Source organism: Mauremys mutica, chromosome 17, assembly GCF_020497125.1.
Source record: "Mauremys mutica isolate MM-2020 ecotype Southern chromosome 17, ASM2049712v1, whole genome shotgun sequence".
NCBI lineage: Eukaryota > Metazoa > Chordata > Testudines > Geoemydidae > Mauremys > Mauremys mutica.
In genome coordinates, this window is record NC_059088.1 from 13118125 (window position 1) to 13129895 (window position 11771).

The 11771-nt window shown below is 57.0% G+C and overlaps 1 protein-coding gene across 1 annotated transcript; it reads right to left on the reverse strand.

Moving 5' to 3' along the window:
- Positions 1–4302: 4302 nt before the first annotated feature.
- LOC123352047 (hepcidin-2-like) lies at positions 4303–6056 on the reverse strand. The gene is made up of 3 exons (XM_044991746.1): positions 5924–6056; positions 5386–5451; positions 4303–4521 (listed from the first exon to the last, which is right to left on the reverse strand). Exons 1-3 carry the CDS (start codon positions 6005–6007, stop codon positions 4447–4449), a joined length of 225 nt encoding a protein of 74 aa, XP_044847681.1. The 5' UTR covers positions 6008–6056; the 3' UTR covers positions 4303–4446.
- Positions 6057–11771: the final 5715 nt, after the last annotated feature.

An 11771-nucleotide genomic window follows, 5' to 3' on the forward strand; every position in this document is an offset into this window, starting at 1 on the left:
AATAACCTGGATAGGTTGTGCACAATTCTTAGCATGGCTCTGCCATCTGCTCAGCTGTCATCGGGTTGCAGCTTCCTAGATGGGTTCCGGGAAAGGTGGCTTCGAGGAGGGAATTGAAATCAGTGTGGATTTTTCGACCAGCCCTGACACTATGTCACGGCGGAGTGAGAGCCTGGAGCTGCAGACTTGGGGGGCTAGTGCTATAGGGCTAATAGCCATGTAGACAGTCTAGCGTGGGCTGGAGCTTGGGCTCTGAAACCTAGGCAGGGCCTTGAACTGTGCGTTAACTCCTCGTGCCAAACAATCTGTTCCACCTTATTTAGCTGTGACACTCTGAGTACTTTTCCCGGCCCTGAAGAAGAGCTCTGTGTAGCTTGAAAGCTTATCTAATGACAAGTCCCCCACAAGGGAGTCAATGGAGCCAGACCCCCAGCTGGGGTCAATCAGCCGTAGCTCCACTGGAGTCAATGGGGCCAGACCCCCAGCTGGGGTCAATCAGCCATAGCTCCACTGGAGTCAATGGGGCCAGACCCCCAGCTGGTGTCAATCGGCCGTAGCTCCACTGGAGTCAATGGGCCCAGACCCCCAGCTGGTATCAGTCGGCCATAGCTCCACTGGAGTTTATTATTATTATTTGTGTTACCATAGGCCCTCGGAGCCCTAGTCATGTGTAAATCACAGTGTAAATCAGTATTGACCTCGTGTCATTATTGCAATTTCCACCAGCCCTAAACCTTATATGTTGAAATTGTGTTGACTAAAGGTGTAGGAAGTTTGGGAGAGATAAAATTCTTCTTACGGAGCTATAGCACCTGTTAGAGCATTCTAGGGAACTGACAATAGATTAAGGCCAAATGTTGGATTAACCCAGGGTGAATAACTCTTTCCAGGTACTGTATATGGTTTTTTCATGTTGCACAAGAGGGAAACTGAGGCACAAAGCAGGGACGTCTCCTTGCCCCAGATCACAAAGCAGGTCAGTGACAGAGCTGGGGCAAGAACCCAGGAGTCCTGGCTCCCAGCCCCCCAACTCCTCTAACCCTCTAGACCCCACTCCCTTCCCAGAGCTGGGGATTGAACCCAGGAGTCCTGCCTGGACTCCATTGCTCTAACCACTAGACCACAATTGACCACAATTGCTCTGTGACTTTAGGCGCATACCTGCCCCCCTCTGTGGGTAGCAGTGCATTCACTCTTCACTAGGAGTGGGGCTCGTGGACAGACTCCTGATATGGTATCAGGGTCCATACGAGCGAGCTGAGAATTCCCCCTCCCACTCGTGCAGGGTAGCAAAGCCCAGTGGTCACAGAAATGCAACCGAGTGGAACTGAAACGCGCTTGGGAACGGAACAAGACTCCACTCAGCTGTCCTGCTACCGAGAGCTCCTGTTCTTACATGGTGACATTCTGCCTTGTTCCCAGAGACAGTGCCCGTCCTATGACCCTTAAATCGAAGAGTTAGAAAGTGGTGCCCAAAAGGGGCCGGGGTCCCATTCCTCACCTCCACCCCCCAGCCAGGCAGTCCCACACCCTGGGGCGGATGGGAGCTGCCATTGCCTAGAAGGCAAAGGCCCCATGTCCCAGCCTCTGTTCCCCTGAGCCAGCCGATCCCCACAGCCTGTGGTTGGATCAGAGCTGGCGCCCCCTAGAGAGAAAAGGCCCCATGCCCCATTCCCCACCTCCCTGAGCCAGCCAGTCCCCCACCTTGGGACCAGATGGGAGCCGGTGCCCCCCTAGAGGGGAAAGGCCCCATGCCCCATTCCCCACCTCCCTGAGCCAGCCAGTCCCTCACTCTGGGACCAGATGGGAGCCAGTGCCCCCGTAGACAGAAAGGCCTCATGTCCCAGTCCCCACCCCCTGAGCCAGCCAGTCCCTTGCACCTAAGACAAAGTCTTTTAACCACTATACATTTACTGGAGTTGGTTACAGACAGACGTCCCCACCTTCAGCCACTCACCCAGCTCCCCCAGACACGTCCTGTTTCCCACATCACAGCAGGCAGCAGCCATCCGTCAGAGCATCTCCAGACCCCGGCTCCCATTCAGCCGCACTTGCAAAGGCATCCGCCCACCCAGGAGGGTGGGGATGCAGGGACAATCCCAGAGGGTCCCCGGGGGCCCTTTCGAGGCTTGAAGCAGCCCCCGCAGCCCCACTGGTGGATCTTGCAGCAGAAGCGACAGAACTTACTCCACTCCCCAACCTGCCGGGGCGAAGATATGGCCGCACTTGTCCACCAGGTGGCAGTACTGCGTGATACTGACGTCAGGAATTCATTCAAGATGCCATGGGGTCCCCTCCCAGAGCTGGGGATAGAACCCAGGAGTCCTGGCTCCCAGAACCCCCCTCCTCTAACCCACCAGACCCCCCTCCCCTCCCAGAGCTGGGATAGGACCCCGGAGTCCAGGCTCCCAGCCCTGCCCCCCTGCTCAAACACACACACCAGAGCAGATCTGATTCTATCCAGAAGGGGGCACTATTGCGCCTCACACAGAATTGCTGCAGCAGCAGCAGCAGCTCTGGGCTCCTGGACCAGAAGGGCCCCAGCCCAATTCGGCTGGAACCAGCGCTGCCCTGTTCAGATCTGCTCCCTGTCAGCACCAAACCAGGCAACATGACTCTAGCCCTGGCAGCCACGCTCACCCCTGCAAAGGAGACGACCCTGGCACTCACCGGGAGATTTTGCAGCCTGCTGCTGGCATCAAGACGCGGTTCCTCAGAGACCTGGAAGACAAAGGCGTCTGGCTAGAACCAACTCCAGCCCCTGCCCGATCATCCTAGTCGCCCTTTTCTGCACCTGCTCCAGTTTGGATTAATCTTCCTTAACCCTGCGAGCCCAGCACGGCACACAGTGCTCCAGAGGCGCCAGTGCCTTGTCTCCTCCTAACACTTCCCTGTCGCTACTCGAAATACCTCGCCGGACGCATCCTAGGTCTGCGTGAGCCTTTTTCACGGCCACACCCCATGGGCAGCTCAGAGACATCCTGGGATCAACCAATACACCCGGCGAGTTTAGGCTTGACATTAGGCAAAGGTTTCTGACCATCAGAGCAGTGAAGTTCTGGAGCAGCCTCTCAAGGGGAGCAGTGGGGGCAAAATATCGACTAATCCCAAGACTGAGTTTGATGAGTTTATGGAGGGGATGGTCCGATGGGGCTGCCTACGGAGAATTGTTCCCCAGGTGTCTGGCTGGTGGATCTTGCCCACCCGCTCAGGGTCTCACTGGGAGCCGCACTTGGAGCTGGGAAGGAATTTTCCCCTGGATCAGATTGGCAGAGACCCTGGGGGGGGCGGGTCGCCTTCCCCTGCAGCATGGGGCCCAGGTCGCTCGCACGTTTACATTAGTGGATTCTCTGTAACTCGTCATTGGCGGGAAATGCTGCTCCAAAGGCCCAGCCGTCCCATCTGGGTCCCTGCTCTCCAGTCACCCACGGTGGAGCAGGAGAAGAGACTCCCCCTGTGCAGTAACTGAGGCTCTCCGAGTTGTGCGTCCCCAGGGGCGCTCCACCGCCCACCTCCTCCACTCTGCTTCGGAGCTGACACAAGCTCTGTGGCGGGGGAGGTGTTGGACCTCACAGCGCTATACACACGTTCCGCTGACGGCGCGAGTACGCAAGACCAACCAGCCTCCTGCAAGGGCTGGAGCAGTCTGGAAGGCTGAGAGCACCTGTTCTCTCCCGTTCCTTATTCCCCTTGGACAAAGCATCATCTCTGTTAAACTGAAACATTTGAGATCTTCAAATGTTAAACTCAGAGTAGCCAGGAAATCTGGCTGCCGGTGAAAGTGACGGGGCTGCACTAACGCTCCTGACCACCAGGGGGTGCTGTGGCACTGCAGGCGGCTGGGCAGTCCAGGGCTGTTCCTGGGGGTGGTGTGCACTGGTCACACTGGGAGGTGATAGTGATGCCGGTTATTGATCTTTGCAGGGAGTCAGAGCGGCTAGGGCAGGAAGCAGGGGTGTAGTGGGTTAGAACAGGCTCGGGGGGAGCTGGGAGCCAGGATTCCTGGCTTCGTTCCCCGGCTCTGGGAGGGGAGTGGGGTGTAGGGCGTAGAACAAGGGTGACTGGGACTCTTCCATTGTGTTACCAGAATTACCATTGAGAGGCGTTATCTCAAGCAAACCTCTTAAGCTCTCTGCACTTGCAGTCAGTGGCCCTGTGAGAGGGGCCCTCACTTTGCAGTCAGGGCTGGCTCCAATGCTCCAGTGCGGTGCTAGGGGGCGCTATGCTGCAAGGAGCGGGGGCGGGCACAGCTCCACAGGGAATGGGTGACAGGCACGTGAGAGTAAAGACACAAACTCCACGTCCAGGCAGACACTTTATTGGGGTTGAGCAGGAGGGTTAGCGTCCCCCTGAACCCAGGCAAATTCAGCCCCAGGCTGCCTTCGATCTGCTCCCAGGACGGGCTGGGGAGCCTCCAGGCACCGACTGGGTGACGGGGAAAGGGGGTCAGAAGTCGCAGCAGATTCCACAGCCGCTCATACTAGGACAGCAGTTACAGCAGAAGCGACATCTAGCGAAACTCTGAGCCGTCAGGAAGAGATGGAGAGACTACAGTGAGGCCTGCCCTGAACTGACCCCCTGACTACCTTCTCCCAAGCTGCTTTCCCCTCCCAGAGCCGGGGGGACAACCCAGGAGTCCTGACTCCCAGCCCCCCCTTTCGCTAATCACCAGGCCCCACTCCCCTCCCCTCCCAGAACTGGGGACACAACCCAGGAGTACTAGTTCTCAGCCCTCCCATGCACTAACCACTAGACCCCACTCCGCTCCCAGAACTGGAGACACAAGCCAGGAGTGCTGGCTCCCAGTCCCCTCCCAGCTTTTCCCCAACCTGTTATTCCCATGTGGTGTTAGAAACACTTTTTGATCTGTATAGAAGGATTTAAATTTTTAAAGGCTTATGGGAAGGGAGTAGGGTCTGGTGCTTAGATCAGGGGCTGGTGGAAGGACAAGGCTGGGAATCAGGACTCCTGGGTTCTATTCCTGACTCCCAGGAATGAGTGAGTGCTAAAGGGTTATGTTCTCTGCAGGATGTCAGAGTTCATGGATTGACCACTGCTGCCCTTTGCTGGGCAGGAGAAATGATTCTTGGTAGGAGATATTATTGGGGTTAACGCATGCAATAGTATAGGTGTTAAAGTGTGGAACTCTGCCACAGGATATGTTGGAGTTGGGACTCCCTACCACAGGGTTTCCTGGGGTTAGCCTGTGGGACTCCCTACCACTGGATATTAATTCAGTCAACATAGGGGACATTTTAGACATAAATCTGTTGAACTTCCAGCCACAGGATTTTACTGGGGTTGGCCCACAGCATCCAGCATAGCGCTCCCCTCCCCCCATCAGTCCCAGCAGTGACACAAGCGAAGCCACCTCCCGCTACTCACCTCTTCTCTCTTCACCATCACCTTGGACTCGCCTCGGCCTTCCTCCGAGTGATGGGACTCCGAGTCCTGTCAGAGTGGGACAGCAGGGACTCACTTGTGCCCGTGTTTGTTTGACCAGCAGTCACGGCTCTGGAGGGATCATGGGGAATCTAGCGCCCGTCTCTAAAGCAAGTCCTGAGAGGACTGCTGGGCTCTGCCCCAGCTCTGGCAGGGGAGTGGGGTCTAGTGGTCAGAGCAGAGGCTCTGGAAGTGAGGACGCCTGGAGTGTGTCCCTGGCTCTGGGAGGGGAGGGAAATCCACCTCATTAGAGCAGCAGACAGAGAAGTGGGCAGGGGTGTCTGAAAGGCAGGACTGCTGAATTCCCAGCTCTGCTGCTGCCTTACTGTGTGACCAGGAGAAACTCACTTCCCCAGGCAGTGCCTCAGTTTCCCCTCTTACCCATTACTGCATTGGAATCTCTTTGGGGCAGGGGCAGCCTCTCGCTGTGTGTCTGGGCAGCGCCTGGCACAGCAGGAATGGAACAGGGTCCCCCACTCACCCCAGCCAGGGACGCTCCGCGGATTCCCTCGGCACAAAGGAGGGACACGAACAGGAGCAGGACAGCCAGCATCTGGACTCTCATCTTCTCTCGGGGTTGGGTCTTCTCCGCAAGCAGCTGAGTGGAGCTGGGAGCTACAGGGGCCTGTATTTATTCACTAGCTCAGAGCCCTCCTGGCCAGCGGAGTCAGCGATTGGGAGGGGAGGAGAGATTCTAGTAAGGACGGGGCTGGATGAACAGCTGTTTACCTACGATCCACGTCCTTATGGGAAAAGACTCTTGTGGTTACAAAATATGGGACATTTTTACCGAAATGCTTCCATCTCTAGCCAGGTGACAACACCCTCTGCCAGTCAGTCCTGATTCTCAGCCCCCTGCACTGACCTCCCCCAGAGTGGGGTAGAATGAGGGTTGCCAGTTTTGGTTGGACGTATTCCTGGAGGTTTCATCACATGTCATAATCTTTCATTAAAGTTTAACCTTCAATTCCAGGAGACATCGTGGAGGGTTGGCAACCCTAGAGAACCCAGGTGTCCTGGCTCCCAGCTCCCCTGCTCTGAGCCATTACACCCCACTTCCCTCCCAGACCTGGTGCTTGAATCCAGGTGTCCTGACTCCAATTCCCTTTAACACCCTTTCACACCACTCCACAGTCTGGCCGTCCTGTTTGGAGGACACAGGCCAACATTTTCAGACTTTGGTCAGAGATAATGGCTGACTCCATGTTCAGCTGGATCAGCTTGGAAAAGATTCCCGGAGGTGCTGCTCCCCCAGACTCCAGGGCTGTGGGGACTTGTCATTAGTTATATTACAGAGGTGCATCAATAGACCCCAAGAGATCAGGGTCCCATTGGTCCGGGTGCTGCCCTGACACAGCGAGAGACAGTCCCTGCCCCAGCTGAGGAAACATTTTGAAAAAAACAAATTCACTTCTGTGACGAAGTGGTGGGGGTTTCTTGGTTTTTCTGTGTTTTCCAGTGGGTTGCATGCAGAGGGAGGGGGACTCAGTGTCCCCGGGTGTTGCTAGTTTAATGAGGTGAGGGGAGAGAGAGTTTGTTGGTACAGAGGACCGGAGAGGGAACTCGGGACCCCGGCCGATGGCCTGGAGGATGGAGACCCCAGCGACTGGTGACCTGGTGACCCGGAGACCCAGCTCAGGAGTCACAGCTGGTTCTGGCCAGTGGAAGTACAATGGGCTGCGGGGAGAGGACCCCGGTGACCCGACCAGCCGGTTCCAGACAGATGGGCCAGAGGGGGGCTGAGAGGAGAGGAGGCCCAGGCCACCCTGTTTACAACCCTGTTTCCCTGGAGAGAAGCCAATGGACAGAGGGGGCTTGGGGCTTGGGATATCGGAGGCCCAGCTGGGAAGCAGGGGGGCTCTGGGCTGGAGAGGGGGATCCACGTCCTTATGGGAAAAGACTCTTGTGGTTACAAAATATGAGATGTTTTTACCAAAATGCTTCCATCTCTAGCCAGGTGACAACACCCTCTGCTAGTCAGACCTGATTCTCAGCACCCTGCTCTGACCTGCTCGATCCCCACCAAAGTCAGGTAAAACGAGGGTTGCCAATTTTGGTTGGACGTATTCCTGGAGGTTTTATCACATGACAGAATCTTTCATTAAAGCTTAATCTTCAATTCCAGGAGACATCATGGAGGGTTGGCAACCCTGGAGAACACAGGAGTCCTGGCTCCCAATCCCTCTGTTCTGACCCATTACACCTCCCTTCCCTCCCAGACCTGGTGCTGGGACCCAGGTGTTCTGACTCAATGCCCTTTAACACCCTTTCACACCACTCCACAGTCTGGCCGTATTGTTTGGAGGACACGGGCCAATATTTTCAGACTTTGGCCAGAGATTTTGACTGACTCCATGTTCAGCTGGATCAGCTTGGAAAAGATTCCCGGAGGTGCTGCTCCCCCAGACTCCAGGGCTGTGGGGACTTGTCATTAGTTATATTACAGAAGTGCCCAGATAGACCCCAACAGATCAGGGTCCATTGTGCCAGACCCTGCCCAGACACAGTGAGAGACAGTCCCTGCCCCAGCTGAGGAAACATTTTGAAACAAACAATTTCACTTCATTACAGGTCATTCCAAAATTTCTTTTTGAAATGTCCGTTGGACTTGGGTTTTCCCTTTTGTGTGTATTTTTCCCTTTAGTTTTATTTCAGCTCTGTCGGCTATTTCAGAACATGTCAGTAGCCGGGGGGGGGGGGGGCATAATATGCACTAGACTCCGAGATTCCAAGGCAGAAGGGACCATTGTGATCATCTTGTCTGACCTTCTGTATCACACGGGCCTGAGAATGGACCCTGTCGTGAGTCGGTGTGGCTCCCCTCCTGCCCAGCAGAGGGAGCGCCCTTGCAGACACCCAAGTGGGCGGAGCCACCACCACCTGTCCCCGCCCCCCGGAAGTCAAGGGGCGGGACAGGAAGTAGAAAAGCCGGCCGCCAGAGCTCAGTCAGGGCCCAGCCACCGCAGGGAGCAGATGTGCCGCTGGGGGCTCGCGACCGGGAACCCTCCCGGACCCGGGGCAGCTGTCCTGACTGGCCGGAGCTCCCCCGCGCCCACTATGAGGAGGAGCCGTCGGAGCCTCCCCGTCCCCGCGGTTACCCGGAGGAGCCGCCCGAGCACACCTGGCCAGACTTCCCCGAGGAGCTGCCGGACCTGCCACCCAGCCCTGGCCGAGAGGAGCCCATGCTGATGGACTGGCCTGGACTCGGTGCCACGGACGAGGTAGGCCCCGAGGGGGAAAGTGGAAGTAGCCCGGGGGTAGCCGACCCCAGTCAGGCTGCAGAGGCAGAGGTATCGATGTCAGTGTGTTGCGGTCAGGACCCCACTGACCGTCAGCGGTCATAGCCGCTGCCTAGGGCCCCGGGCCGGGACACAGTGGAGTGGGCGGGCCTGTGTCCCCCCTGCCACCCCATTCGTGGGTGCCAGTTTTCACCCTCACCCAACGCTCCGGTCTAGGGACCAGGGCCTATATATCTACTGGTTGCTGCTCAGCCCCTGCACCAAGGGGCCTGAGCCACTTTGTACTGTTTTCTGCTGCGCAGCCCCTTGTAACAGTGGACACATAAGGAGTCGGTGTGGCTCCCCTCCTGCCCCAGGAGGGTCGAGCCCTGGCGCAATCGATTACAGACCCCAAATAATCCCTCGAGCGGATCTTTTAGAAAGACGTCCCATCCCCACCCCTCTTGGTAAGAGATTCCAGTGATTCGTTATCCTCACTGTTAAAAATCCACTCCTTTCCCTTCTGAATGTAACTAGCTTCACCTTCCAGCCGTTGCATCCTTAGACCTTTCTCTGAGAGATCAAAGAGCTCGTTATCAAAGTTCTAATTCTTCCAAGACTACTCAGAGGTTACACCTGGTGCTTATAAACGACTCCGGGCATGTCACCATGTGACAGAACAGAGCACGGGACGGATTCTATTCTGAGAACACGACACAGCAACTGAAATCGTCCATTCGTTTTATTTGATTTTGTTCTTAAAATCCGTCAGGGCAGCTGTTGCTCAGCACTGATTGGACACCTGACCTCTCCTGTCGCTTGGAGCAGCTGCGCTCTGTTCTCAGCGCTACCTCGCTCAGCGCTCGGGTGAGGACAGCTCTTGAAAGGATCTAAAGGACCTCTGATCTGTTGAGGTCTATCCGGGCACCTCTGTAATATAACTAATGACAAGTCCCCACAGCACTGGATTTCCTGGCTACTCACAGCTTAACTCACAAATATCCTGGAATCACAAAATCCCCCTGTCCCAGTCCCTGCTCCTGAGCCAGCCGGATCAGACCTGGCTTCCCATATTGGTGAGAGGCCCCATGTCCCATCCCATGAGCCAGCCAGGCCCTTAACTCTCTCCTCTGCCTTTAGGGTCTGTTGCCCTGTGGCATTTCCCCGGAAGGGGAAAGCCAGGGGCAGGTGGACGCTCCATCAGTGTCAGGAGGGAGAGATGAGGGAGTGACCAACCGCGAGATCCCACCTGGGAGGTGGCGGCTCAGAGACGGCTGCAGTCAGGGAAGGGTCTAGGTGCAGCCTGCCACCATCTCATGCTCACACTGCAGGGGCTGTGCTGAGCTCGCTCTCTCTGAGCGAATCTAGGCCGCCCGGCGCTGTGACAGCTCGGCCCCGGGTCTGGCTCATAAACAGCCCCAGCCCGCAACCTCGCAGTGCAACTCCCCGGCCCATCGGCCCGGAGCTCAGCCACAGACTGATACAGTTATTGAAATGCTGAGCAGCGTCTTCGCCTGCAGTGCAGAGCTGGCGCGGGGCCTTGGAGCACGCAGCAGTGACTGAGCTCTCAGGGTGACCTGCCAACCACACCCACATTTCAAGGGCTGCTTCTGTGTGTTAGGGGGTTAACCATGGGACTCCCTGCCACTGGGTACTAGAGGGGTTAGCACGTAGGACTCCATTCCAGTGCATGTTGCCAGGGTTAAGCTGTGGGACTCCTTCCCACTACGTTTTGGTGGTGTGTTAAATCGCAGGACTATCTTTCTTTGGGTATTAGTGGTGTTAACCTGCGAGACTCCATGCCCGTATGCACTGGTGCTGTTAACCGGTGGGATCCTCTTCCACTAGGTATTAGTGGGTGTAGCGGGGTGGTCCCCTGCTCCTGCCCTGAAGGGCTTGAAACAGCCCTGGGGGAAGGCTGTGGCTGGGGCAAGAAGCCTGGGCTGATTGGGGGAAGCAGGCTCAGCTGTGGCCATGCCCCAGTCAGGCCCAACTGGCCCCTATAAGAGGCTCTGTGTTTGTAGAGGGTGAAGGGCCTGGCTGCAGGGAGCTAGAGACAAAGGACCTGAGTGGACCAGGGCTGGGGAAAGGCAGAGGAGCTGGGGAGCTCCAGCCTGGAAAGCCCCAGGCTGCGGCCTAGCATTGGGCTAACAGGTACTGGGGGTTGCAGAGGGCAGCCCAGGGGGAGGCCAAGGCAGCAGGTCCAAACCCTCCTTGCCAGTGATGAGTGGCTGATACTGCAGCCTGCCCCAGGGCGCGGGGCTAGACAATGACTGGCAGTAGCCTGATACTGAGGTGAGATGGGAATAGTGGGTGGGGGGTTCCCCTGGGAGGGGAGACCCTAAGACTGAGGGGTTATTGCCAGGGGGCAGCACCCCAGTTAAAGGGGCACTGGGGTCTAGGGAGGGACAGGGGGGCCAGAGGACAGGTGGATCACCGGCCTGCAGAGGGTGCTCTGGAGCTGGAATCAAGCTAATTCCCTGAAGTCACCAGCAGGAGGTGCCACAGGGGTGAGTCTGCATGTCTACAGTGGGTTAACTCACGTGACTCCCTGCCACTGGATATTTGTAGTGTTAAACTGTTGGACGTCCTGCTGCTGGGTATCAGTGGGGTTAACCCCCGAACTTCCTGTCACTGGATAGTAGCAGGGTTAACTCTTGGGACTCCCTGCCCCTGGGAATTAGTTGGGTTGCCCCATGATTCTGACTAATGCCATGTACAGAGGTGATATCACAGCCTGCTCCCCATTCCCCTGCCAGCATAGACTGGTGGGGGGGCGGGAGTCACCCCTTTAGCTTTGGATCACAAACAGCCCAGATCCCTAGACACCCCTGAATTCAAAGGCCAGGTGGCCCCACTGCTCAGACCCCCTGCGGGTGAGGGGCACAGAGCAAAGATCCAGCCCCTGGCCCGTGCCCGACTCCCAGGTGGGTTCAGGGGTTAATTGAGCTGCAAATCTGGGAATGCCCCACATGGGGGTGCCAGGGAGGGGCTGGGAGGTCTCTGACAGGCTGGAAAGTAGAGACATGTGGCACGGGGCTCCCCGGGCTCCCCGACCAGCTCTGCTGGAGCCCCTCACTCCCGACCCGCAGCCCCCTGCTAGCTCAGAAC